The sequence below is a fragment of the Dunckerocampus dactyliophorus genome, chromosome 7 (genome assembly GCF_027744805.1).
Source record: "Dunckerocampus dactyliophorus isolate RoL2022-P2 chromosome 7, RoL_Ddac_1.1, whole genome shotgun sequence".
NCBI classification, from domain to species: Eukaryota; Metazoa; Chordata; class Actinopteri; order Syngnathiformes; family Syngnathidae; genus Dunckerocampus; species Dunckerocampus dactyliophorus.
Window position 1 is genome coordinate 31,808,250 of NC_072825.1, and position 27,887 is coordinate 31,836,136.

Consider the following 27,887-nt stretch of genomic DNA (forward strand, 5'->3'; position numbering starts at 1 on the left):
ATGAACTCTGACCGAACTGTTCAGACTAGCGACATAAAATCCCGCCCATCCATCCTCTGTGCTGCTTATCCTGTTAGGGTGGCGGGGGTATGCTGGAGCCTATCCCAGATGACTTAAGGCAAGAGGTGGGGTGCACAAAATACTAAACTTGAAAAATTGTCGCAGAAATTTGAAATGGTCTCGCTACCTAACCCGAACACCTGGGAAACGTGAATGCTAACAATGCTAACAGCTACCATGTTATCACTTTGCAAGATGGCACTAAGTACTGAAAGGTGTTAGGAGCATCTAAAGTGGTGTGAAAAAAGTGTTGCCCCTTCCTCATTTATTTTTTTTTTTGCTTGTTTGTCACACTTGAATGTTTCAGATCATCAAACAAATGTAAATATTAGTCAATGACAACACAACTCAACACTTTATGCACTTTTTAAATTAAACTTTTTATTATTAAGGGAGAATAACATCCAAAAAAAGTGAAAAAAAAGGCGATGGCCCCTTAAAGCTAATAAGTGGTTGGCCCCCCTTAGCAGCAACAACTGCAATCAAGCGTTTGTGATAACTTGCAATGAGTCTCTTCCAGCGCTGGGGAGGAATTTTGCACAATTGTTGTCATTCAGCCACATTGGAGGCTTTTCCTTTTTAAGGTCATGCCACAGCATCTCAATAGGATTCAGGTCAGGACTTGGACTAGACCACTCTAAAGTCTTCAGCCATTCAGAGGTGGACTTGCTGGTGTGTTTTGGATCATTGTCCTGCTGCAGAACCCAAGTTGCTTTCAGCTTGAGGTCACCAACATTCTCCTTCAGCACAATTCATGCTTCCATTCATCACAGCAAGTCTTCCAGGTCCCCCAGACCATCACACTACCACCACGTTTTACTGTTGGTATGAAATGCGGTGTTACTTTTACGCCAGATGTAATGGGACACACACCTTCCAAAAAGTGCAACTTTTGTCTCGTCAGACCACAGAGTATTTTTATATTATTTAAATAAATGAAATGGTTAAAATGCTTACCTGCTAACAGTTGCATGCTACCACCTAGGGAGATAACGGTCTAGGTAGTTCTATAATGTTCCTACGTCATGCCATGTAAGTATTTGCATTTTGACATGAGTAAAATAGCTCACATGCTAACAGTTATCATGCTACCACCTAGCAAGAGTTAAAAGTACTTCAGCAGGTCTCTTGATCGGACGTGGGACACATTACACTGATGCACCCCCATTTTGTAGCTGCTGACATAAAATGCAGTTGCTCTTACGTCCATGCGTGGGTTGATGCTCTTGTGCGTTTGTGCATTCAACTTTTGACTCCAGAGTTATTTTAGGCTCTCAGCGTTGTTCTCCTGAGAATGTCACAATGAGAGCAAGACCTTTGGAGTCACTTGATTGCAAACAAATCCTCACCGTGCGTCGAAATTCAAGTAACTTCAGTGTTTTAACACGGGAATTCTGTCTGACACAGAAAACATTTCTAAAATGCTGAGTCTCGAAATGTTTGGTGGAGGTCAAAGTGTCATCAGTGCTAATAGATAAACACACAGGACATTTTGCTCAAGTCCAAGTACGGGTCTAACATTAGAAGTACGAGTTAAAAAGTAACCATGACCCTAGTGAGGGCTAGCCGCATAGCCGCATAGAAAATGGATGTAGTTAAAAAGTGATATCGATATGAAAATAAGTAAAAAACACTAACCCAACACAAAACCTAACCCTAAAGCTAACCGTAATCTTGACTCAGCCCCATCCATTACCAAATCCTAACCAAAAGTGAGCCCCATCCATAACCCAAACCCCCAACTCTAACCCTAAGGGCTATCCACACGGAAACATTACTGGGACTTTATCCTTTCAGCTTTTCATCCACCAAAAGGTAGAAACAAACTTCTTCTTCCTGATGAAAGATGGGAGTGTAATGTTTCTTTTGGTAGGTTATGTTTATATAACCAATCAACACAATATTCTGTGTGCCTTGAAAGATCAGTCCAAATGGCCGCTACTGAGGGGGAAAACAAATCTTCTATGACACACCAAATCATCTTAAACTGGGCCCTTGCTGACTTTGGTTGGAAGGGGGAATCGGGTACAAAATGATGTTCATAGCAGTGTTAAAGACATTAGCATTATGAAAGACAATTAGCATTAGCAGCATTCAAACTCCAGCAGTTGACTTCTAAAACCACAACCCACGGAAACATCTGGATTGTTGTACGACAAAGACGTCATGAAAACCACATTTTTTTGTTGTTTTTGGGGTTTTTTTTATGGGTCCACTCTGCAAAAGCCATAATGCAAAAAGGCGTTTTATTTCCACACATTGTTGATTTCCCGCCGCCCGTCACCTAAAGGAGCAATCCAAAGTGATGCTTTGTGTTGTCTCGCTCCATCTCCAAATGCTCCTTTCAGTAAGCACACAAACAATCAGGCCTCATTTGCTCACGTTTACACTTAGTGTGCAGTAACACACAGGAAGTCAAGCAGGTCTTTTGGAGAGCTTCTCACGCTTGAAAAACGGCAGAGAACAATGAAGATCTCGTGTAGGCAGACAGAAGAGGAGACGGACAATACGACTTGCTGCCTGTAAAGTCATCACAACCATCGTGTCAGATGCTGCCGCTAAATCAAAATGTGCCAGCAGAAGACGTCTTAAACGTGTGGATGAGTGAGTCATGAGGTGGAGGTGTAGCTGCAAGATTCCAATCTCCTAGCAGAACCTTCCAGAAGCTGATCTGATCTCTTGCCTGCTGACAGATGCCACAGCAGAGAGTGAACTCGTATTTAACAAGCGTTTGCCATAAAAATGGATTTTCATTCATTCACTGCTGATTGCTCAGCTTCCTGGCAAGGCTCTCAATTTACCAGTTCGTCTACGTTCGTACCTCACCTACAAGATCCCAGGCCAAAATGAGGCCTGCTTCTGTTTGTTGAAAAATAATCTTCACGTGAGCCATGAGCACACATCTTTTTCTTTAGTCGACGCGTGGTCAAGATAAAATTCCAGCTAAAAAGAGGCAGCTGCACCAAATCCACTACTGTTGTTGCACTCACCGTGAATGGACTGCAATATTTACAAGCTTTCTTCTCTCCTTTTTAATGATACACTTGTGACTTTAAACACATCTGACAGAGTGTTATCGCCAACATTTGGATCGCCCGCTAAAATATCCTTTATTTTTAAACACATAGATGACATTGTTGTTCACTACTGTTTCCACCGCGACGGGGGTGCTCGTCAGGTACCGTTACTTCAACTTTCCTACTGGGGAGTCACTCCGTTGGAGTATTTATCTTTTGAAATGCCAATACAGGTTGCTCAATACCAAGTAACAGCAAAATAATAAAATGATTTTCTTTCTTTCAAAATGTGTTTAAATCCTAAATACAACAGCTCAATGGGCACATTTTTATTTCTCGTTATTCTTTTTTTTTTTATGACTGCCTGTGCACGTGCACCAACTGGGACATGTTATCAGTACTACTGCCTCTTTCAGTGTCCCGGTGAACGTGATCCAGGGGTCACGAGTTCTATTTGGAGGTGTGACCTTCGCTGTCGCTCACACATCCTCCATGAAGCTCATGCAGCATCTCCAGGTGGCTGCCCCGTTGTAACTGCTTCCTCTGCAGCTTGTGTCACCCCCCCCCCCCCGACCCAACGAGCACAGAGGAAATGTCTTCAAACGGCACAGCTGTTGCTCCAATAAGGATGGCGCTCGTGTTGACCTCCCCAAGGTCAAAGCCTGCGTGGACATGTCACATACGAGCACTTAAGATTTTAAGACAAGTGTAACATTTATTCCATTATAGATATTTGATGTTAGCATGGGGCTGCCACTCGTGTGATAAATCAATGAAGTTGATATTTGGATCGCCCGGAGGGGTCACGGTGCACTACTGCCCCCGCGCGGCCATCACTGGGAGAGCAACACATGATGACGTCACACAGCCAGAGTGGGGGGTAGGGGGACGTCCAAGAAGCTTCTTAATTGAATTTATTAAGTTGCAGGTGACCAGTCCATCATCACAGTCGTGTTGTTCCAGGGTTAAAATCCACTTTGCCGTGACGGAGCTGAGAGTTAGCGGGTCACAGCAAGAACTCGCTCATATAAAATGAAGACATGATCAACACTGTGCAATGCAAGTCAAAGTTCCTTCCCAACGTGACACCAGAGAAGGTTTTTTGTGTTAATAACACTACACAGAAAAAAGAAAAAGAAGCCCACCACAGCTTTACGCTTTGACCAGTTTTGGAGACAAGAAGTGAATATAAAAAAAAACAGAAAGCAACAAGGACCCTCCCTTTAGGACTGTACAATTGTTCGGAATCTCTTGGCGAGCTTGCCGGCAGCCACACGAGCCCTGTGGTCGTTTGTGGTGTTGACCGTCCAAAATCCAAACTCACGACTCTTTCCTCCGGACGACGACGTCGCAGAGCGGGATGTTCAACATCACTTCATCATAGATGACCTCCAAAAACAAAAAAAACTCTCCCCCCGGTTGGGTCTTTGCGCTCCAAAGCTCTGCCCTGCCCCGCCCCACACCCTCCCATGCCGCGCTAGCTAATGAGCCACACGGTGACGACGCTGACAAACCGTGCTGGGCTGGGACACAACAGGAAGCATCTTGTTGGCGTGCGAAGGCGTCATGATAGCAGAACTCATTTCCAAAGTTCAGGCCGTGACATCTCAGGGAGGGGCCGCCCTCACGCTGGCAGGCTGGTCTTTTGACGGTGGGGGGGGGGGTTTAAGTTTTCTCCAGGTGTTGTAGTGCTAACATGCATCCATTATACTGACACACTCTTCTTAAAAAAATAAAAAAAAAAAAAAAAAGGAAGAGGAACGTCAACAAAAAAAAAGAGAAAAGGTTTTAGAAATGCAGCTATACAAAGTCTTTCGCTATTCCAGGAGGGAGAGGTGAAGACCAAGGTTTGACGTCAGGAAGCTGAGGAGCCCAATGTGTGTGTGTGTGTGTGTGTGTGTGTGTGTGTGTGTGTGTCTGTGTGCGTGCGTGCGTTGGGGGTCTTAGTTACTGCAGCATTTGCGGCTGTTGGCTTGGGCCGTCTCTGTCAGGTCCACGCCCCGGTTCCGCCCACCGCCGCCACCGGCCGCTTGAGGCTCATTCTTGGGGAGCTTCTTGGCTGCGATGACATCATCACACAGTCAGCTCACCTGTCAGGGGGAGGCCGTGCATGCTCGTCCTCCTACACATCTCCGCACAACTTAATAAAGGTGGCAAGACCTGGCAGACGACCACAATGTATCCCACCACAAGTATTGTGGATTTTCCCCCAATTAGTTGCAACACATAAGTGGCTGAAAGCACAGTAAGGGTGGAGTTGCTCCACCTATTGGGGAGGCTGGTAAATGACACCTTCATCAAGCCTTTAGCAAACCAAACATGCCCTAAAAGCATGACGAAAGAATAAAGAGATGCCACGCTGCCATGTGAAGTAGTGTGTTGAGTGAAGTCTTACCTATGGCCATGAATATCTCATTGACGTTCATGGAGGTCTTTGCTGACGTCTCCATGAAGAGCAGACTGTTGTCATCGGCGTACGACTGAGCGTCCTGTACACGTGAAAACATCCTCATCAGCTCCATTTTTTGAAAAACGTCAACGTCCCCTCTCTAACTGGTTCGTAGACATTCCTAAAGCGCGACCGGACACAACTAACAAGTCCACCTTTCCAAATCGGCACTCCCTGGACACTTCATTAGGTATACCTGCAGGGCCTTCTTAAAGGGAAAACATAGTGAAGGACAACACACACTGAAAAGTTGTACATTCATCCTCATGCAGTGGAAATAAACCAACCTGGAAGTCGAGCGCTCGCTTGTTGGCCAGGTCGGCTTTGTTCCCGGCCAGGGCGATGACTATGTTTGGACTGGCTTGTCTCTGGAGCTCCTTCACCCAGTTCTTTGCTCGTACAAACGACTCCTGCACACGGGAAGACCATGCCAGATGAATATGAGGAGGAGGACAATCAGCCACGATGCTTCGCGAGGGGAAACATGAAGACTTGCTTTAAAACATGTCTGAGCTCATTCAGTTGAGAATACACAAGTCAGTATACAAGTGCAGTATGGATCAAATGATCAACCTTAGGTTTGCTTTTTTCCCCCACAACACTTCTTTCAAAACAAGTGTCAGCCTCAACAACTGGTGGTAAGAGAAGGTGAGAAGAGAGGAACCTAAATAGGACGTAACGTGGAGCAAGTGGACTCGCATTCAAAACAGTCAGACTCTGGCATCAACATACACTAACTCACTTGTTAGCAATAGTTAGCATTTTATACCTCTTTATGCTATTAACACTGCCTCATTTCTTTTTAGACTTGTATGACACTTAATGTTACAAAATGTGACAAAAAAACTACCGTAATTTCCAATGTATAAGACGCACCCACTACATTGAGAGAGAAAAACATATCTGTACATATAGTACATAAGGCGCACATGTCCACGTCATAAAATGGCATATTGTAGCATGCACGAGTCTGTGAGGACCTCATAGCTGTTTATTTGACAGGAGCCAATCGTGAGCAATGAGAAAACTCTCAACGAGCTTATCGGAAATCGCAGGAAGTCATTACTCAATGGAACAGTGTGACTCATGGTGTAATCTTACAAAGAATGCTAAAATCATCGCACAGCAACTTAACACTCAACAGGTAGGTAAGAAATATACAAGACAAGTAGCAATACGAGTTTGGAATAAAAAAAAAAACAACAGCTGTTTTAACTTCTTCCCATCATGCATTGCTTCCCATCAAAGCAGTTCATTGGCCGTGGCTGGCAGGGCGCTGCCTGTGTCCACCAGAGGGAGCCAATCATCAGTTCTGAAATGCAAAAATCTACAAAGGCACACGTCTTGTCACACCGGTGCCGCTTGAGGCTAATGAGGCAGCTAACATCGCTGCTAGCTATGCCGCGGCGGTTAAGTTGCTGACTTTTGGCAACATGCCCCAACATGCTCATGCCCGTGCTTTCAGCACATGGAAGCCCACTTCCACCTGTGAGAAATAATACAGGACATGAATGACAAGTATTTCCACATAGTGGCTGCGCTGGACCTCCACTTTCTCTCATACGGTAGGACAGTATGACAGACTATTTATTGACTTTTTCATACCGTGGTATACCTTGAATCTGGTAACCGTACATGCCTAGCGGGGATGCTGAAACCCTCAGTTACATTGGCATCAGACAAACGTCATTTGTTGTTTGAATTACCTTAGGTTGACTGCTTAGAGGAAGCCCGACGTAGCGCATCAAAGACGGGGAACTGTGTTATTTCTACACCAATATGTGCGGGTGTTTCATCATGTTGGTTGTGCACCCTTCGTTGCATGATATTGTACTACACAGAGCCGACCGCTGCCACTTCTTCTTTGTTGGTGTTCGCGACCATTTCTTCCGGCATCAAAACCAGGCAGCGGTATTAAAAAAATCTGAACGATCCTGGGAGAATCGGGATGTTAGTCCTGATTCCCATCGATACCTAAACCCGACTAATAAGTTCTTGTCTTCACATGGGAGTTTCCCGTGTAACGCTGCTTCAAATGCGCGATGACTTTGGTTGTGTTCAACTTCCCCGGTTCTGTGCAACCACAGGAAACTTGTGCATGAAAAGTGTTGCACTCAGATGGAACATCTTTTCCAGACTTTAACAAACATCACTCCTGTTCCTTGCTTATTAACACATTAGATAGCAGATACTTGTGTAATACAAATGCTCGGGCCGACACATTAGAGTTCACAGTAGTTCACTTGGATGACAGATGTTTGGCCTCACCTCATTGGTGATGTCGTAGACCACGATGGCGGCCTGAGCGCCTCGGTAGTACATGGGAGCCAGACTGTGGTAGCGCTCCTGGCCGGCTGTGTCCCAAATTTCGAACTTGACCGTCGTGTCATCCAAGCATACCGTCTGGGTCAGGAAGGCGGCTGGGGGGGGGGGGTCAAAGCTCAATCACTAATCACTAATAAACGCAAACTGCTGCCAAGATCCAGTGGAATATTCATATCATTCCATGTATTCATTCAAGGTCCAAACCTCCAATCGTGCTCTCCTGGAATTCGTGAAACTGTCCTTTGACGAAGCGGAGCACCAGACTGGACTTCCCCACCGCCGACTCCCCCAGCAGGACCAGCTTGAACTGGCAGATCTTGTTGCCGCCGTTGGGACCATTGGGTCGGGTAGCTCCGCCTCGACTTGCCATGTCACTTTCTCCGGACGTTTCCTTTCGAATGCTGGCAAACACACGGAAAAATCACCTCGAATAACCTGCTCACTTTTGATTGACATGTCTGAGAGGGATGAAACGTAACAATAAGTTAACTATGGCGCTCAGTGCTTCCCATACATTCATTTATTTGTGGCGGACCACCACAGTTGAATAGAAGTAGAATAAAAAGATGTAGCAGGAGGGGATCAGTGTTGCCAACCCATTCAGCCAGTAATCAGACCCCTCTAGAGACTCTTTCAAAAAGTAGCTAGCGGGTGCCGCTGTGGGTCCCTCCCCCATCCAAAAAGCACTCACAGGCGGCTCAGTCTGGTTTGCGACATAAAGAAACAGACAAAAAGAAGCGGCAGAATTAAGTTCTTTTTTACTTTGCAACATATATGTTTTGGTTTTCATGTTTGTTTTTTTACTCATGTTTTGCAAATCCAACACCAACCACTGCCGCATATAGATTACAGTCCTGTGTGAAACACTGCTACCGCATCACATTGAGAGCTGCTTCAAATATTTATTTATTTTCTTATTGTATGAGCGGGTCAAAATATAGTGGACGCGCAAAAGTTAAAAGGCTTAACTGCTATATTTAACATCATTCTCTGGGGAAAAAAACCCCACAAACTTTGTGTGAGACTAAGTATGATGACAACCACAGAACAGGAAATGCAAAGTACTGTGACGTCAATCAACGGGTCCTGGCTGCTCAGCACAATATGACTAAAGTGACAATACGATGACATAATGTACAATTGCAAAGGCAGCTGTGTTAATGTAAGAGACCCCCCCCCCCCCCCCAGCACAAACCTTATTCAACAGACACCAAGTCTGATCGTTAAGATCAATAAAAGGTGACTTAATACATTAGCTGTACATTTTTAATGAGGGTCACAGTTTGATACTGGAACAGGTTAAATTCTATTTAAGATTTCCTATGGGACGTTGAAATCAAGAGTACCACAATGAATGGAGTTTGACTTCGGGGGTCATTTTAAAGGTAATTTGATTTAGTCTTAAGAAAACATTGTATCGGTACGCTGTTATTTTGTTGTGAATAGAAAGAACATCCTTCTGAGTAATGCTTCACAGGACTCATGAGTCACCGCCTGAGTTTTGTATTCCGGGTCATACAAATAAAAAGCAAACTGCGGTTGCTTGACAAACTGAACAGATAAGGTGTCGGCCATGGCAATAAGCGCCACACATCTTGGCGTTCATTTTCTCATTTGTAGCCTGACACTGATATTTGACTAAGTCACTGGACAATGATGCACATTTTAAAAGTCAGTAACTTCATTTACCAGGCAGCCACGTAGTTACACATGTACTTAGTTATCATGCAACAGTACCGTAAGACGTAAGAGGGGATGCGGTTGCTGTCATCTAGCCCAAAAAACGACATTTTAAAGCAACCTGTCGTCTTGTTGTTATTGTTGCATGAACTAGCACCGTGCTAGCGTGAGCGGCGCGGCTAACTCAAAGTTCGTAATGTCTTCCCCAAGACAAATTTAATTGTCTTGGGGAATTTTCAGCCATAAACTCTGCTACACGTTGTGTTGTATCAATTGGACACACCGACACATCACTCATGTGCATTTAGCGGGTTTAAGTGTCGCTTTGGCAAACACATCTAGTGTGATCTAAGTTATGTGTTTGGGTGTGTACACACGGCTAGTGACAGATAGCTGACGTTAGCTGTCATAGCCGCTACTGGTTAGCTGTCACTACGAACTGGTGAACTCACGAGTGGTGAAAAATGGTCAAAAAGCTCTACTCGAGTCAGTGTTTTCCATTCCAACATGACAAACGACGCCAACCCGTCAGTCGGAGTCGCCCAAGTCATCACGCTAGCGAGTTACCCCGGCCCTTCAGTGTCGACGGCGGCTAGCGCTAACAAGCTAGCCCGCTAAAGAGGCGCTGCGCTCAGGGAGGCTCGTATCGGGAGGAGCCCCCTCCGGGTAGCACAGCTGCCCGCTAACGGCGGGTAATGGCTCGCTACTCACTCAGCCAAGAGACGAAGCCGCTGAATGTGATCACAATGTCCTCCCAAAAAACAACCGCTTGAAGCCGTCTAATGTGCGCTGGGGCCGGGCGAGCTAGTGAAACATTCGGTTATTCTCCAGCAGGCTCCGCCACTTGCCTCAACTTCCCGGTTGGCTTTGTAGCGCGATGATGACAGATCGTATGACAATCCTACGTCTGGCCGAGCCCCGCCAATCATAACACACAGTTTAACATTTGCTTTATATCATTAAAAAAAGATGCAATGAACAATGCATGCTACGCGACAATACACATACAAGTCAACAACCGAAAAAATATAACAATATAGTACAGTACAAATGTAACTCGTCTGTTCGTACGTCATTAAAAAAAACATTTTTGTAAAGGTACATTTTCGACCATTTCCCCAATCGTCGCTTTTATTGGCATCCCCTCATCTTTTCAGTTTGAATGAAAAGTATTCCCTACACCAAACTTTGTCGGTGTTTGCGATGGACGGGTTGCTAGGCAACGACAAACAGTTTGCAAGCTAGGCCTCATTTTCTTCTCAGGGAACTTTTTTTTTTAACATACATTATACATTTTTGTTAATATTTTTAAAAGGGCTTTGCAGGTGAATACGTGTGGAATGAATCTGACAGACAGACTGACACAACTACCGAGGGTAAGTTCAATTTTAGCAACTTTAGCCTAACTTGTGTCTTTGACAATAAACACTGAATGCTGACTTTATATTAAATACAATAAATACCTTGACTTATTGGAAATACAATAAAGACTATGTGCACCTTTTGGTTCCAGGCTGGGAAAACAGTCCCTATGGGGGACAGAGCTGAGGCGTGCCTTCGAGAAGCAAAAAGGGTACGTTCTTGTGCATGATTTTGTCTTTCAGAGACATTTTCTAAGGACTAGTCATCTCACGGGGGCTCAACAATGACTTTCACTGACTCACGGGGGCCCAACAAACACTCCACGTTCACTGACTCACTGGTGTTCGAAAAAGGCTCAAGTTTCACTGACTCATGGGGACTCACCAACGAATTGACTTTCACTATCTCAACATGTGCCCGACAAAGACTACACTTTCACTGACTCACAGGAGCTCGACGAAGACTCGAGTTTCACTGACTCACAGGTGCTCTACGGAGACTCAAGTTTCACTGACTCACAAGTTCTTGACAAAGACTCAAGTTTCACTGACTCACAGGGACTCAACAAAGACTCGAGTTTCACTGATTCACATGTGCTCTATGGAGACTCAAGTTTCACTGACTCACGGGGGATCAACAATGATTTGACTTTCACAGACTCTCGGGTGCCCGACAAAGACTTGAGTTTCACGGACTCACAGGAGCTCGACGAAGACTTGCGTTTCACTGACTCACAGGTGCTCTACAGAGACTCAAGTTTCACTGACTCACAAGTTCTTGACGAAGACTCAAGTTTCACTGACTCATGGGGACTCGACGAAGACTCAAGTTTCATTAACTCAAGGGGGCTCAACAATGATTTGACTTTCACTGACTCACGGGTGCTTGACAATGACTTGAGTTTCACTGACTCACAGGAGCTCCACGAAGACTCGAATTTCACTGACTCACGAGGACTCGATGAAGACTCACGTTTCACTGACTCACAGGTGCTCGACAAAAGCTGGAGTTTCACTGACTCACAGGTCCCAACCCTGTCTGCGCGTCCATGAAACTCATGTCTTTATAAATAAAACTGATTTTAAACGTCAAGGGTACTTACTGCGAGCCTTTGCGGGTACCAGCCTGGGGCCAAAAGTTGGTACATCTGAAGCTACCATGTTGTACTTTTTCGAGTGTGAATGGAGTTATGGGTTCTTAGACGACCACAACGTATCCCACCGGACATCCTCCTCAAGTGCTGTTGTAATGCATCAAATGTCAACATGTTTCAAATAGAAGTTAGCTATAAAATCCAATGGTGGGATGCAATAACAATCAAAAGAATACAATAAAGTATGTTTATTTGCTGCCATAATTGTTTTCCTAGGCCCAGACCCCGCCCATGGTTAGGAAGTATCACAACAGTAACCGACCCGGGCCTGGCGTGATCCGAGTGCACTATGGGAAAGCCAATGACCCCAGAATCGCGGACACACTCGTCCACGGCACCTGCAACAAGTCTTCTCTGACAGTGAGCAAGATTCTCACCTTAGAATATCCATTATTTATTTGTTAATGACATTTTTGGGCCAACAGGCAGCAGACTCCCTCAATCCGCCCCCGAGCACCAAGTTCCAGCAGAAGCTGCAAGACCTCAGTGAGGCCGTGTACTCCTCCCACAGGAAGGCGCCGCTGGGACGCACGCCCGACCAACGCCCTGGACTACCAGCCTGGTACAACAACCAAACCACTTTTGGACTAAGAACTGTTCGAGGTGCGTATGACGGCAAGTAAAGCCTTCACCATTCTGCTTAGTCTCTCATCCTTCATTCTCTGTCTCTCTTTTCACGCAGATGTGGACGCCTGGGACGTTATTTATCCTCCTAAAACAGTCGAGGAGTTGGAAAGAGAGGCTGAGGAGGCACACAGGGTTTACGTCCGGAGTCACAACAGCTATTTCGTTGGTGAGAACATGTTTACATAACCTGATAGTAGCAATAACAGCTTTCTTTTGAGGTATTCATGTAACAATACATTTATGCTGTGATCATACTGAGAGTTGTTTTCACCCTCTCATTTGGTAAAAAATTCAACGATGTCCAAACGTTTTCCACCAGAATTTGTTGTTTATGTATTGATTCTGAATCAAATGAACAGTCTGACTTGTAAGTGTATATACACATGTCATTAGAATATGTACCTGCAATCCTGTCTCTTGTATTCCAGGCGAGCAAATTGACAGGAAGTACGCAGCGGGCCACTACAATAAAGAAAGTCGCTTCGGGAACCCGACGCCTCATTTCAACGACGGCCGCTACGTTGGCAGAAGTCTACACTGGTTGGGCGAGACCAAGTGAGCCAGGACTTGATTTAGGTGGCACCAAATGGTCTAGTGACATAAATTAGCCTACGTTTAACCAGTGTAGTGTTGTCAGACCATGCGGTTGCCAAGCAGCGACTGCTGCCAGGAGACACAGCTGACGGTCTTCCATTCAATTGGAGCCAATCAATTATAATTTATCAAAGATCACTGAATGTAGCCCCAAGGAAATAGTGAGTAATGCACAGTCATCCATAACAAAATGGCAAATGCTATCAATATCCGAATCATACGAAAACTGAAGCGTACGAAAACTGATTGCATAACATTGTAACTGTGTATTGTTACAATGATTGTTGTCATATATCTGGACATTTTTATTTTCCTAAAGGTTCTACAATCCAAATCCTGACTGGAAAACATCGGACAGCAGTGAAATGCTGCCGTCACAAAAGTGAGATTTTTTATTATTTTTTTAATGCTGTAAAAATCACTTTGCTACACGTCTTCAACTTGTTGTTATCCCAGGAGAGGAAGTAGCTTGAAGTTGCCACCAAACCATGCCTTTGGAGTTTACATACCTCAAGATGAATATGGTGAATTGCCTTATCCCAGCTGGGCATCTGAGCTAAGACGATCCAATGGTGACATTTTCTGAGTGTCCTTCGTAGGCGTCGCAGAATTGATCCACTGCACGCAGCCGGGCAGGCGCGTCCGAGCAGAGGAGCAACAGCGTAGTCTGGCTGGTGCGGTACGACACCACCTCAAGACGATCAACTTCCAAAACTTCCCGTCCTTGCTGGAGGCCTTCAGGCACTACGACAAGGTACATGAGGACGCACCAGGTTGGGATTGAGATTCTGAATGGTTTCAGAAACATCATCATGACCCATTTCGTTCATGGCAGTCATCACTGGCAAGAAGCATGTTTGTCCCCAGAAAGGCAAGGGGCACATCGACAAGGAGGACCTTCGAGAAGTGTGCCGCAACTTCCAGCTGGACGTGAGTGAGTCGGTCCTGGACGACCTGGTCCATTTCTGCGACACCAATCAAAACGGGTTCATCGACTTTCTGGAGTTTGCCAACTTCCTCACCTGGAAGGACAAGATGCCTCTAAACAGAGAAGAGCAGAATCTGATCATGGATGGTGAGCTCCGGCTCTTCTTGAATGTGCTTGCAAAATAACAATTCCAGACTTGTTCTGTCATGTCCAGCCCTGGCCCAGACCAGCTCAGCCGATGACTCTGCATCACAATCAGCTCAACTCCCTGCTTCCAGTGCTTTGTTAAAACGTGAAGACCTGAGGCCTTTCAAGCGGTGCAGCTCAAAGAAGAACGTAAGGACGCTCCGACGACTGGAGACTCCCTCAGACCGCTTCATTACCACCTCATCGTTCATCGGGGCTGCCATTGGGGAGCCGTTGTCATCAAGTAAGAGACTGGTACCCAACAGTCTATTGAGGATGTCAAATTCCTTCGTCTTTCTCTCTCTGTAGACGCTCGCACCTTCGGGATCCCATCGGTCCGCACTGACGTTCCGGCCCCACGCAACAGGAGAATCAACGACACCATTAACTACGGGGATATGACCACAGCAATAGACTTGCTGCTGCCATCAGTGAACGGCCGCCACGGCGTCTACCAGGATGACTTCTTCTGTCCACGCTCCAAGAAAGAGGTAGACCCTGTTGACCCATCACAGACCCCGCATCATTTTCAGTGCTCTGTTTTTATGTGTAATGATAATTTCCCCGCCGTAATCACTGTGGGTTATACGATCATCACCTTACCTGCACTCCTTCTTCCTCAGGTGGTCAGCTCTTGTCCCACCCCCTTCCGTTTATGCACTAACGTAAGCAAGCCACAACCTGAGAATCATGGGTAAAGTAGTTAATGTTGACAAAGTAGGATACTTGCCTTTTATAAATGTAAAATGAATTGATGCGGCACCGTGAAAGCCAGATTTCAGATTGCATTCCTCTACTTCCGCATTCGGTATGTTCCGAGCCAACATTTCTCATCAAAATGTCCCAGATGTTGACGAAGCGAACGCGATGCATCCTCTTGTCCAACATTTCTCCCAACATTTCCAGGATTTGTCAGGTCTTCCTTTTTGTTGCAAGCTCATTTGTAACCTGTGTCATGAATGTTGACCAGGTACAATGTTGGTCTTGGACTGTCAACGAGATGAAACATTCTTGTGGGAATGATGTCATGTTTGAGTACAGGAGGCCCTCGGTCTACGCGCGAGTTCCCGTTCCTACTACGTTACAATTCACGTTTTAATGCCGGAACTTGTACTTTAATGAACACCTAAGTCACTCACACTGTACACAGACCAGACGATGGAGCAATAACAAGATGAAATAAAACAAGCAGTTGCAACTGTGGGAGAGACAGGCTTATTGGGAGGAGGAAGTCTCAATAATGAGACCACTACACTGCTTACTTATCACTGTCCATTTCAGACAGATCCTTTCAAATATTAATCTCTATCAATTCGAGCTTGCTAACCGCCAATACTGTAAACAAGAGAAGAAACAGAAGAAGCTCACCGCGTGTGCAAGTTTTCCCCCCTGACAAAACCCACAATGTCGACGAAACGTTCTGCACCCAAAAGGCAGAGGAAGCCAGTCATCGCACAAAAAGTTGGACTTCTGGACATGCTGAAGGAAGGCAGAAGTTACGTGGCTGTAGGTCGCCATTATGGGATACTGTCAAAGAATCTTTGGCTCATGGAGGATGAGGAGGAGTAAAGTATATATATGTGCATGGCTCAGATCAAGGGTACCTAAGTGTTACTTTTTGGGTAACATTTCAAACTGGTGGATAGACCTTGGTAATGTTATAAACACAAACTGCAAACATTGCAAAACACACACCCAACATACCAAAGCTGGAGACATCTTCCATTTCCCATAGCAACCCTCCCAAGTTCACTCTTCTTAAATGTAAAGCACATAACTCGGTGTCGACTTTATGCTGTTATCTCTGCATAGATTTGACTTTTGTTAGAAAAGTAACTTATATTTGAGAGAGTATCATAAAGTAAATATAAACAAGTGACAAATCTAGATCTTGAGTTAAAGCTCTGAAAATATGGCAAAGAAAAATGGACCTTCAGTCCTTACCATGCCATTGTTGTATCACTACAAAGACTACAAATCCCATCAGCCGTTCTTAAGACTGTAATGACATCAACTTTGACCTATCAACTCCACAATACAAGCTAATCATTGCAGCACTGTGGCAACATGAGCCAGGATTCAGTGAAATGCACTGAGAGATTGGTTCTTGAATTATCAAGCTAAAGACAAAACTACAAGGCGAACTTTGACCTCCCATGAGGGACACGCCGATCGCTTCCGGGTTAAATACGGAGCAATTTATCAACGAACACGCTAGAATTTATTTGTTTCGGACGGATAAAAGTAAGTAAAATCAGACGAGTAATGATGAATCATTTTGCCCACTTCGTGTGTTTTTTTCGCCACTCCGTGCACACGACACGAACGGCTACCTACGAGAGGTAAAAAAAACGGCTGTCAAAACGAGTTAAACTGCTCGATAAACACAAAATTTGTAACTCACCCGACGAAAAAATCATTTCAAAGTGCATAAAGATCTTCTCCAATATATATAAAAATGAAAAAATCTTACCTTAGACTTGACAATGGTTGTTAAACCGCCGATTGCTCGTCGAATTGAATGATGCTGCTTGATGCTGCCGAGGTCGTGATTGAACGTACATTACGCTAACACAAAATGGCGGACACGGTGAAACATTCCCCTGCTGAACGCGTATTTGGCGAATAACCGGCGGAAGGACACAAGTTTTGTTTGGCCCAATAAGGCACTTTTTATTTTCAAATTCAATATTTACGAGCAATACGCAATTTACGCTGTGAGCTCCAAGTGTACGTACATTACTGGCCTGACATGAAATTTAGTTGTGTTAGACTTTTGTTCAAATAATCTTATTTTACTCCTTTTATACACAAAAAAATCACTTTAGTTGCAGAGTTGAGTAATTATTCCATGAATGTATACCATTGTAATCATCATGGGGTTTGTTTTTCCATGGAATTATGTTCTTCAAAATTTTCATCGGCAGGAGGACACGAAGGTTATGTACATTTCACTAATGATTACACGACAGTTATTTTTTTTTACACTGAGAATATTTGAATAAAAGACATTAGAAACCAATTTCAGACATCATTCTTTAATTCTAAGTAGAAATCATGACAAAATGATCAGAGAAAATATTGTTAATTTCACAACAAATGTAGACATGCTTTACATGTAACATTTCAATGTCCAAATATAGACACTTTTTTACAACGTAGCCGTGCTAGCGCAAAATAAAAACATGAACAGGCTTAATTTATGGTTTGGTAAGCTTCCTCACTCTATAAACATCAGAGTGATAGGGATAGTACACATTGTAAGAACAACAACTTCAAATACTACTCAAGTGAAGTTGAAGACAGCAAAGGGTACCCTTGATCTGAGCCATGCACATATGCAATATGCGTATGTGCAACGTATATATATATGCAATAAGTTTTAACAAGGACACAAAAACGCTACAGCCGAACGGCGCCAGGACAAAGAAACACGGTCAGAGGAGTGAAATATGCGTGAGTCACTTAATAATTTCTTTTATCGTTAAAATTCAAATGAAATGTGAACTTTGAGGGTGTTAAAACAAGAGAGAAATGTGAGAAAATGTTAATGCCTGTCTGAGAAAAGTGTAAAAAGTGTATGGTGAGGGGTTTTACAGCCATAAAACAAATACTGTAGACGCCCCTACAACGTAAATAATCCGTTCCGAGAACCTTTATGTTATAGGGTTTTTATGTTATACGAAGCGTAAAATACATGTAAATAGCCTAATCCATTCCAAGATCTTCCCAAACTCACCCCTTTGACCCTTATATTCAAAGTCCACCAAAGTCCACCAAATATGGTGGGAAAATATAAGAAAACGTTAGCATAAACATAGTAGAGTAACATTCCAATATAAAATAAGGTAATAAATAAGATTACTGTGAAATAATAAAACTGAAAAACAAAAACAATCTTACCGTTCACGAGATGTCTTGATCAGGAGCGCAAGTGGAGGCAGAAGGAGGAGGAGGAGGAGGACTATCCTGAGTCGAAACGCGACTCAAAGAGTCGATAAGAGTCATCTGGTCTCACAGACAAATGTACACGCACTACACGATAATGCTGTGTGCAAAATTTTTATTTGTACCTTAATTGTTCAAGGTAGTTTAAGGGTGACTACGAAGAGGAAGGAGGTTGAAGGGAGAAGCCTGTCTCTCACACAAACTCACGTACGCACTGTATAAGTCAGCCAATGAGATGAGACCGTAGGCGGTGCCCCGATAATCAGCCAATGAGATGAGAGCGTAAGCGGTGCCCCGATAATCAGCCAATGAGATGAGAGCGTAAGCGGTGCCCCGATAATCAGCCAATGAGAGCGTGAAGCGTCAGAAGGCGTCACCAAGTGTTAGTCTGAACTTGCACCGACTTATTAATAAAGTTGATTGAAAAAAAAAAAACTTGCACCGACTTGACGCTTTACGTTATATGGAATTTCTTCCGTAATACGATGCAAAAACTTTACATAAATTCTTTACGTTTAGTGGAATTTATGTAAAAGGAGGTTTACGTTATGCGAGGTACTACTGTATAATATATAATTGTAAAAAAAAAAATAAGTTGGCTACTTTGTGGATTTCACTTATTGAGAACTATTTTGGGAACCTATAGTAAATAAACGCAATAAACGAGGGAACACTGTATTACTTTCAAAGTTTACCGATTAGATTTTCAATATATGTTATGTGTTTGCCTGTTTCATTCATAAGCGGTAGCTCATTGTGACTTGTAACTTGCATGCTGAAAAAGTGCATGCACCCCTGATTGGCCATTTGAAATGTAGCTCTGACGCAGTACATGAGAAGAGTCTGCCTCACACTTGGGAGACATAAGGAAGCGAAAAAAGTTTCACTGAAAAAAAAAAAAGATCGAAAGCAACGTTTTTCCCAGCTGTACCGTCGCAGGACTACGTATTCTTCTGCCGCGTGCATCTAACTAGTTCTCTTTTTCTACGGCATTAGTAATTATTGCAGTTACTTATTGCTTTTCTTTAGGCTAAATATTCCATAATTATTCTTCATCCATCGTTTTGAGTTGTTCGTGTTCAAGCTTCAGTGCAAAAAGAAATGGCACAGTTCTGACGTGACTTTGTTTCCCTGAAAGAGCTTTTTGTTCCTAAGTTTCCACCCTGCCATTCACAGATTGCAGAGATCTTCAGGAATGTGGGCGTGAATATTTCCGAGGAGACGTTTGAGGAGGCCTGGAAGCTGGCGTCCGCCAGGCATCCCAAGGGGGACGTCTGTGTCGAGGCTTTCCGAGCGGTCCTAAAGGAGATAAAAGCTTTGTAACCAGAACATTTTGTGGTTTTACTGCCCTATCAGGCAACGTGAGTGGAGTTTATTTTGTTACTAAATGTGACATTTTTATGTGGAATGTTACCGTAAAATCGTGACAAAAAAAATTCCTAAAGCTTTATTTGTCCTGGAAATGCAAGAAATGTGACACTTGAGAGGAATTTCACGTCTGCGCTGTGACGATATCAGGTTTCATTTCAAAGCACTTTGAGCTGTAATTGCATTAAAAAGACAAAACAACTCATTCATGGCTCCTTGAAGCCGCCATCAGTTTCGCTAAGCGGAATAATGAAGCGTTTGGGCACACGGCCTTGACTCGTGCACAGTTTAGCAACTAATAACGATAATAATAATAATAAATAAAATAACAGGAGATGTTGACGCATTCTTTGTGTTCTTATTCTTTAAAGGGAACGACGCAGCGGCGTGACAAATTCTTTAACGTCCCTCATCGTCGTGCTAAGCTAACGGCGCTACGTGTAATCTCATTAGGATGCCACTACCGCGCACACACACACACGAAGGAAAGAAGAATTAATCCTGTCACGCGTGAATTACAACGCTCTTCATTGTCAACATGAGCGACTCACAGCATTGACAGAATGAGTCGACACATCGCTTTCATGTTGTTGACGCGTCTTGACACTTCCTTCCGATGACTACATCTTTGCGCACGTTCATGTTGTGTTGTGTTCTTCTTACCACACAAATGTGTCACGGTCCAATGTGGCAGGCAGTTTTTAGCAGCAGTGTTTCACACACATTCAGTTATGTATGGCGGCCCGCCACAAATAATAATTTCACCCTCGCTTCTAAACACGTTATAACGACGACAGACAAGAAGAAGTTGTAAACAATACCGATACTCTTTTCCAAAACTGCAACTCGTGACAAATCAAGTCGAGACTTTTGGCAACTGAAGCTCGTATTGCTGTTCTCGACGAGCCCAGGGTGCTGCTGTGGGCCCCTCCCCATCTAAAAGCACTCGCAGGCGGCTCCACCTTGCTTGAAAACAAACACACAAAAAGAAGAGATTTAAGAAAGTGCCACTTCATGCTTTGAAATTTAGGTCTTCACTCTATCACGGTTTTTCAAAAACTAGATGAATTATTAAACCATCTGTTTCCTGGTTGAATACGACCTATTATTCGTCAAAAACTATGCTTACTTGAGCAAATGTTATGTATTTTTGGCCTGGATTAAGCATTTTCAAGCACGAGAATGGCAAAATTAAGTAAAATACAAATATAAAGCATAAGACGAATTCAAAAACATTGCGATGATATTTAGTATTCAACACTGGTCACTAGGTGTCAGTAATGTTACACTGATGAGACCATAGCAGGGAGTACTATACAGAATAGAAAGTAAAATCACAATAAAACTCTCCCAATGCTAACATGTGAGTCTATATTATCTTTTATTTATGCACCCCGTATATATCTTATTTTCTCTTATTATGTCTACTATACAGTAGTCCTGTTGTGAAGATAATTTAAACCTGCAATAAAAGCCTGTTGTTCTAGCGATCAAGCCTGGTGCTGGTAAGTCTGGTAATGTTTCACTCAACATTACAGCAACATTACTGACACCCAGTGACCAGTGTAGAATACTACGTTCACAATTTTAAATGCATCTTCTTGATTCCTTGTATTTATGTTTTACATCATTTCACCATTTTCATGTTTGGAAATGCTTAATTTAGATTAAAAAAAAAAACAACTAAAATTTGCTTAAATATGCTTTTTTTTTTAATAGGTCGTATTCAACCACAAAACAGCATGATTTATTAATTGATCTTCTTTTCCTTTGGGCTTTTCCCTTCAGGGGTCGCCACAGCGAATCAATTGCCTCCATCTAACCCTGTCTTCTGCATCCTCTTCTCTCACACCAACTACCTTCATGTCCTCTTTCACTACATCCATAAACCTCCTCTTTGGTCTTCCTCTAGGCCTCCTGCCTGGCAGTTCCAAACTTATACCGATATCTTCCTTATCTCTCCTCTGGACAAACTATCCAACTATCTCAGTCTGGCCTCTCTGACTTTATCTCCAAAACCTCTAACATGTGCTGTCCCTCTGATGTACTCATTCCTGATCCTATCCTTCCTGGTCACTCCCAGAGAGAACCTCAGCATCTTCATCTCTGCTACCTCCAGCTCTGTCTCCTGTCTTTTCCTCATGGACACTGTCTCTAGACCAAACAACACCACAGTTTTGTACACCTTTCCTTTCATTTTAGCTGAAACTCTTCTATCACACATCACACCTGACACTTTTCTCCACCCGTACCATCCTGCCTGTACACGCTTCTTCACCTCTTTTCCACACTCTCCATTGCTCTGGACTGTTGACCCTAAGTACTTCAAATCCTCCACCTTCTTGATTTCTTCTCCCTGTAAGCTCACTCTTCCACTTGGGTCCCTCTCATTCACACACATGTACTCTGTCTTACTGCGGCTAACCTTCATTCCTCTCCTTTCCAGGGCAAACCTCCACCTCTCTAGCTTCTCCTCCACCTGTTCCCTGCTCTCACTGCAGATCACAATGTCATCTGCAAACATCATAGTCCATGGAGATTCCTGTCTAACCTCGTCTGTCAGTCTGTCCATCACCATAGCGAACAAGAAGGGGCTCAGAGCTGATCCCTGATGCAGTCCCACCTCCACCTTGAACTCCTCTGTCACACCTACAGCACACCTCACCACTGTCTTCCAGTCCTCATACATGTCCTGCACCGCTCTAACATACTTCTCTGCCACTCCAGACTTCCTTATACAATAGCACAGTTCCTCTCTGGGCACCCTGTCATAAGCTTTCTCCAGATCTACAAAAACACAATGCAGCTCCATCTGGCCTTCTCTGTACTTCTCTATCAACATCCTCAAAGCAAATACTGCCTCTGTAGTACTCTTTTTTGGCATGAAACCATACTGCTGCTCACAAATGCTCACTTGTGCCCTTAGTCTAGCTTCAACTACTCTTTCCCATAACTTCATTGTATGGCTCATCAGCTTTATTCCTCTGTAGTTGACACAGCTCTGCACATCTCCCTCGTTCTTAAAAATGGGCACCAGCACACTTCTCCATTCCTCAGGCATCTTTTCATGATCTAAGATCCTGTTGAACAACCCAGTCAGAAACTCTACTGCCGCCTCTCCTAGACACTTCCAAACCTCTACAGGTATATCAAAACCTCTACAGCAGTGGTTCTTAACCTGGGTTCGATCGAACCCTAGGGGTTCGGTGAGTCGGTCCCAGGGGTTCGGCGGAGCCTCCGCCATGGAGGTTAAGACACACCGGACCCATCGTGTCAATTCGTGATGACACGCCGCCGCTTAGCCATCACTGGCTGCAGATAATCACATTACATTGCTTGCCTTGGCCAATCAGTGCTGCGAAGAATTTAGCGCGCTCATGACGCATTTCATTTGTACTTGGAAGTCAGAATTTCCGAGTTCCTAGCGGGAACACCCGACTGAAACGCCCCCCGAAGTCGTAATGTTCAACTTGGAAGTCAGAGCATCCACACCACCTCTGAATTAACAATCAATGATGGCTGCCTCGTGTGTAAACGATAAATAATCAATAAATAATTTATAAAAAATATTGCTATAGTGTGAAGTTTTTCTGACTTGGCAACTGGAACGCTTTTAACTCAGAGCTCACGTCACTCTCACTCCGACTTCCCAGTTCCGAGTACAAATGAAACGCACCATCAAGTAGTCAATGTGTGACTGATGTGGTATTACGTCGTGTGATTTCCTTCTTAATATTTTAATTCATACTTACTATGTGGAGCAAAAAAAGGAAGTGGTCGGACAAATATGTACAGCATGGATTCACATGTATCACGAACAGTGATGGGAGTCAGCATCCTGTCTCTGTCATTTTGTGCACCAGTAAACAAACATATGCCTATAAACAACCATATGCCTATAAACAACCATATGCCTATAAACAAACATATGCCTATAAACAACCATATGCCTATAAACAAACATATGCCTATAAACAAACATATGCCTATAAACAAACATATGCCCATAAACAACCATATGCCCATAAACAAACATATACCTATAAAAAAACATATACCTATAAACAAACATATGCCTATAAACAACCATATAACTATAAAAAAAACATATACCTATAAACAAACATATGCCTATAAACAACCATATAACTATAAAAAAACACATAACTATAAAAAACATAAGCCAATAAACAAACATATGCCTATAAACAAACATATGCCTATAAACAACCATATGCCTATAAACAAACATACCTATAAACAAACATATACCTATAAACAACCATATGCCTATAAACAAACATATAACTATAAAAACATAACTATAAAAAAAACATATGCCTATAAACAACCATATGCCTATAAACAAACATATAACTATAAAAACATATAACTATAAAAAAACATAAGCCTATAAACAAACATATAACTATAAAAAACATATAACTATAAAAAACATATACCTATAAAAATAACATGCCTATAAACAAACATATGCCTATAAACAAACATATAACTATAAAAAACATATAACTATAAAATAACATATGCCTATCAACAAACATATCCCTATAAACAAACATATACCTATAAACAAGCATATGCCTATAAACAAACATATAACTATAAAAAACATAACTATAAAAAACATATACCTATAAAAACAACATGCCTATAAAAAACATATGCCTATAAACAAACATATGCCTATAAACAAACATATGCCTACAAACAAACATATGCCTAAAAACAAACATATACCTATAAACAACCATATACCTATAAACAAACATACGGTATACCTATGTCTTGAATTTGAAAAAAAATTATATTTTATTTTTCAGTAAAGAAGGGTTTGGTGAATGGGCATATGAAATTGGTGGGGTTCGGTACCTCCAACAAGGTTAAGAACCACTGCTCTACAGCATGATTTATTAATTGATATGTTTGAAAAACTGGGATAGAGTGAAGCCGTGAAATCTGAACCGCATTGTGGTGAAGTGTACCAGGAAAGGAGTGTAAAGGTGACTCTAGGGGTGTTATTTCATGTCTAGAGGGCTCTAATAATGTTAAAAACCAATGTAATTTAGAAGGTTGTAAACTCTACAAATACAGTATATTCTAATTAAAAATCAGGAATCTTACTCGGCAAAAATTCTCTTATCGCAGTCCGCTCTGGAACCAATTAACAGAGATAAAGGAGGGATTACTGTACTTCTAAACATAATTGGTTTGCTTTTCACATTTTCGCTTTTTGCAAATGCCTGTTATGGAAATTATACAATTCCGTCATATAACTTCCATGTAACTCAAACTGCAAGCGAAACAAAAGTTTGAAAAATATATTGTGGGGAGTCACATTAGTGCACGTCATAAAGGATAAGATAACGGGACCATACCATTATTGAGTAGGGGGTAAGTGGGGGACGCTTCCATTGTGATTTAAATGGAAAACAAAGTTTTGGGTTGTTTGTCTTTGCATTTATTATTATTTGGCAGGTCACTTCCTTTTTCAATGCCGATGACATAAGACGTAAACAATAAACATAAACAATTCCCCCACCTGCATTTTTATCCTGATTTGCACCAAAATGTAACAAATTCCTCCTGAGCTTATGAAATCAGCTGAATAATACTCCCCAAGACCTTTGGGAAAATACTCTGTGGTGTGATGAGACAAAAGGTGAACTTTTTGGAAGGTGCGTGTCCCATTACATCTGGCATAAAAGTAACACCACATTTCAGAAAAAGAACATCATAGCAACAGTAAAATATGGTGGTGGTAGTGTGATGACCGTCATGGCCGTTTTGCTCCTTCAGGACTTGGAAGACTTGCTGTGATGAATGGAAGCATGAATTGTGCTGAAGGAGAATGTCCGGCCATTTGTTGGTGACCTCAAGCTGAAAGCAACTTGGGTTCTGCAGCAGGACAATGATCCAAAACACACCAGCAAGTCCACCTCTGAATGGATGAAGACTTTGGAGTGGTCTAGTCCAAGTCCTGACCTGAATCCTATTGAGATGCTGTGGCATGACCTTAAAAAGGAAAAGCCTCCAATGTGGCTGAATGACAACAATTGTGCAAAATTCCTCCCCAGCGCTGGAAGAGACTCATTGCAAGTTATCACAAACGCTTGATTGCAGTTGTTGCTGCTAAGGGGGGCCAACCACTTATTAGCTTTAGGGGGCCATCACTTTTTCACACAGGAACATGTAGCTTTGGATTTTTTTTCTCCCTTAATAATAAAAAGTTTCACTTAAAAACTGCATTTTGTGTTCAGTTGTGTTGTCATTGACTAGTATTTACATTTGTTTGATGATATGAAACATTTAAGTATGACAAATGCAAAAAATAAGAAATCAGAAAGGGTGCAAACACTTGTTCACACTACTGTCTACTGTAATAATCAATATGCTGAGGGCCGATAAAAAAAACCCTGTTTTAAAGTCCTACCAGAGGATTTTGAGGTTTTGGGTCCAGATTTCCAATCCTCTCCCTGCTTTTAGTCTGATGACGTTCCGTCACTCAGATTGACTCGGGTTCCAGGTCCAGTGCCAAACTGTGGTTACGGTCCAGCCCAAAGATGCGCTGCATGTCAACTCCCGATGGAACCTGAAAGTGAAAACAGAGAGTGATGCGTCAGGTCAGTGAATATTGCCGAGCTGTGTTGTGTCAATCAACAAATCCGTGAATTTGCGGGAAAGCCAATTTCAAAGCACAAACAGACTTATCTGTCGTGTTGTTTGAAAAGAAGTAGTACTAAAAGGTGCATCAGAGTTAGACTGCTCACTCATAGACGGCTGTCGCTATTTTCTTCTGAGGGACACCATCTCTGCTGGGGGCCACTTGAAATATTCTGCTGCCTTCAGGGTCGTCGGGGCCTTCGTGTGAGGACAGGTGCCAAAGTCTCATGACGACGATGCAAAACTTTCGACCTGCAGAACGACAAGCAAAGGTGAATTCTGATGAAGACCACAGCACAAAGACGCTCCCAGATCAAACTCACCATCAGCATCATAGACCACTGATACGTCTTCTGGGAGGACAAACAAAATATCTTCCATGGAGACGGAGAGATGCTGCCTCTGACGCTCTGAGAGAGGCTGACACTTCTCCTCAATGTACCTGATCATCTGAAATGACAACACACGGGCGGAATAACAAGTAAAATTACTTTCTAGTAGACGTATTGAGTATTATTGTCAATTCACAGCTATGATGGATGTAAATGATGACGTAAGCGGTCAATAGTTGCATTTATGTCTCACTTCAGTGGACACGACCCCGATGAGTTGAAAGTATTTGCCTTTGGACATCAAGCTGGAGACATGGACCACTGCCTGGAACACAAGCGGCACTGCTTCAACCTGTCACCGTCACTCAAACTCAACGAACACCATTTATTACAGCTGTTCCTAATATTTGGATACTCGATTTAGTTACTTTATTAGTAAAAACATCTCTTCGTATAATGCAGCACAGTTGTACATCAACCGTAAGAATAAGCTTGTTTATCTGCAAAGTGAGGATAATTATCTTCGAAAAAAACATTTTTGTGTTGGATCTGATTTGATTTTGAATATATAATAAATATATTGTAAAACATACTATAAATATATAATAAATAAAAGTAATCATGCTTAGCAGTGACTGATACCTGCTTTACGCCTCTTTCAAAGTCCTCAGAGTTGACATCCAGGTCGAAGTAGAGCTCAAGGAGGAAGAAGATCACTTTACACCGGATCCAAGTAAGCGGATCCGGGATGCCGACAACCGAGATGTCTGGCTGCCGGCCGGAGCTCTCTCCTCCCGGGTCTTCAGCTCCGGGCTGCGAGCAGAACATTCGCTGATTCTGACCCCAAAACATGAACCTTCTCCGAGCGTCCGCTACCTGCTCCAGCCGGCTGAATACCCACCGGCACACCCCCGTAACCCCGGGTCGATAAAGGCGGCTCCTCCAGCCACGGATACCGTGTGAGCTGACCGTGAGCTCCCGGCAGGCTGCGAGGCGGCGGATACGCAGCATGACGGCGGGGAGGAGGCGGCATTTGATCAGGTCGTAGGAGGCCAGCGTGCGGGTGTTGACGTCCAGCTTTGACCGCCTTACAAAAGGCAACCATTATTTTACCCACAATGCTTCTGGGTTTGCCTACGTCACTGATGCCTTCATGTACTGTTGGGTATTGGAG

General features: G+C 43.1%; 3 protein-coding genes across 4 annotated transcripts; 1 reads left to right on the top strand and 2 right to left on the bottom strand.

The window, feature by feature from the left end:
* Nucleotides 1-166: 166 nt before the first annotated feature.
* On the bottom strand, nt 167-10,411 carry LOC129184619 (ras-related protein Rab-5A). Its single transcript, XM_054780692.1, has 6 exons — nt 10,243-10,411; nt 8,056-8,252; nt 7,795-7,946; nt 5,814-5,936; nt 5,473-5,566; nt 167-5,136 (listed from the first exon to the last, which is right to left on the bottom strand). Exons 2-6 carry the CDS (start codon nt 8,219-8,221, stop codon nt 5,021-5,023), a joined length of 651 nt encoding a protein of 216 aa, XP_054636667.1. The 5' UTR covers nt 8,222-8,252; nt 10,243-10,411; the 3' UTR covers nt 167-5,020.
* efhb (EF-hand domain family, member B) lies at nt 8,969-25,895 on the top strand. Its single transcript, XM_054780683.1, has 14 exons — nt 8,969-10,907; nt 11,045-11,104; nt 12,263-12,406; nt 12,472-12,649; nt 12,729-12,839; nt 13,102-13,228; nt 13,587-13,649; nt 13,724-13,791; nt 13,867-14,021; nt 14,135-14,342; nt 14,410-14,625; nt 14,691-14,872; nt 19,506-19,690; nt 25,518-25,895. The coding sequence occupies exons 1-13, from the start codon at nt 10,872-10,874 to the stop codon at nt 19,650-19,652; spliced, it is 1,695 nt and encodes a 564-aa protein (XP_054636658.1). The 5' UTR covers nt 8,969-10,871; the 3' UTR covers nt 19,653-19,690; nt 25,518-25,895.
* Nucleotides 24,521-27,830, bottom strand: si:dkey-82o10.4 (uncharacterized protein LOC797793 homolog). 2 transcript variants are annotated; one of them, XR_008571921.1, is made up of 6 exons: nt 27,356-27,830; nt 26,967-27,038; nt 26,705-26,831; nt 26,489-26,633; nt 26,152-26,310; nt 24,521-25,733 (listed from the first exon to the last, which is right to left on the bottom strand). XR_008571921.1 is itself a non-coding variant. In XM_054780690.1 (5 exons), the coding sequence occupies exons 1-5, from the start codon at nt 27,722-27,724 to the stop codon at nt 26,220-26,222; spliced, it is 804 nt and encodes a 267-aa protein (XP_054636665.1). In that variant the 5' UTR covers nt 27,725-27,830; the 3' UTR covers nt 25,753-26,219. The 2 variants fall into 2 exon arrangements, 1 of the variants encoding a protein (XP_054636665.1); XM_054780690.1 differs by lacking the exon at nt 24,521-25,733 and having other exon boundaries at nt 25,753-26,310.
* Between the last annotated feature and the right edge of the window lie 57 nt (nt 27,831-27,887).

Bases quoted from the DNA above. Each gene is read 5' to 3' on its own strand.
- LOC129184619 (XM_054780692.1), bottom strand. From the start codon at position 8,221: ATGGCAAGTCGAGGCGGAGCTACCCGACCCAATGGTCCCAACGGCGGC. The intron at 7,947-8,055 runs GTTTGGACCTTG...CCCCCCCCCCAG, and splicing joins CCAGGAGAGCACGATTGGAG to CCGCCTTCCTGACCCAGACG. The intron at 5,567-5,813 runs GTTGGTTTATTT...TCACGTGTACAG, and splicing joins AGCGAGCGCTCGACTTCCAG to GACGCTCAGTCGTACGCCGA.
- efhb (XM_054780683.1), top strand. From the start codon at position 10,872: ATGAATCTGACAGACAGACTGACACAACTACCGAGG. The intron at 12,407-12,471 runs GTGAGCAAGATT...TTGGGCCAACAG, and splicing joins GCAACAAGTCTTCTCTGACA to GCAGCAGACTCCCTCAATCC. The intron at 13,650-13,723 runs GTGAGATTTTTT...TTGTTATCCCAG, and splicing joins GAAATGCTGCCGTCACAAAA to GAGAGGAAGTAGCTTGAAGT.
- si:dkey-82o10.4 (XM_054780690.1), bottom strand. From the start codon at position 27,724: ATGCTGCGTATCCGCCGCCTCGCAGCCTGCCGGGAGCTCACGGTCAGC. The intron at 27,039-27,355 runs GTATCAGTCACT...CTTGTGTTCCAG, and splicing joins TTGAAAGAGGCGTAAAGCAG to GCAGTGGTCCATGTCTCCAG. The intron at 26,832-26,966 runs GTGAGACATAAA...TTGTCATTTCAG, and splicing joins TCGGGGTCGTGTCCACTGAA to ATGATCAGGTACATTGAGGA.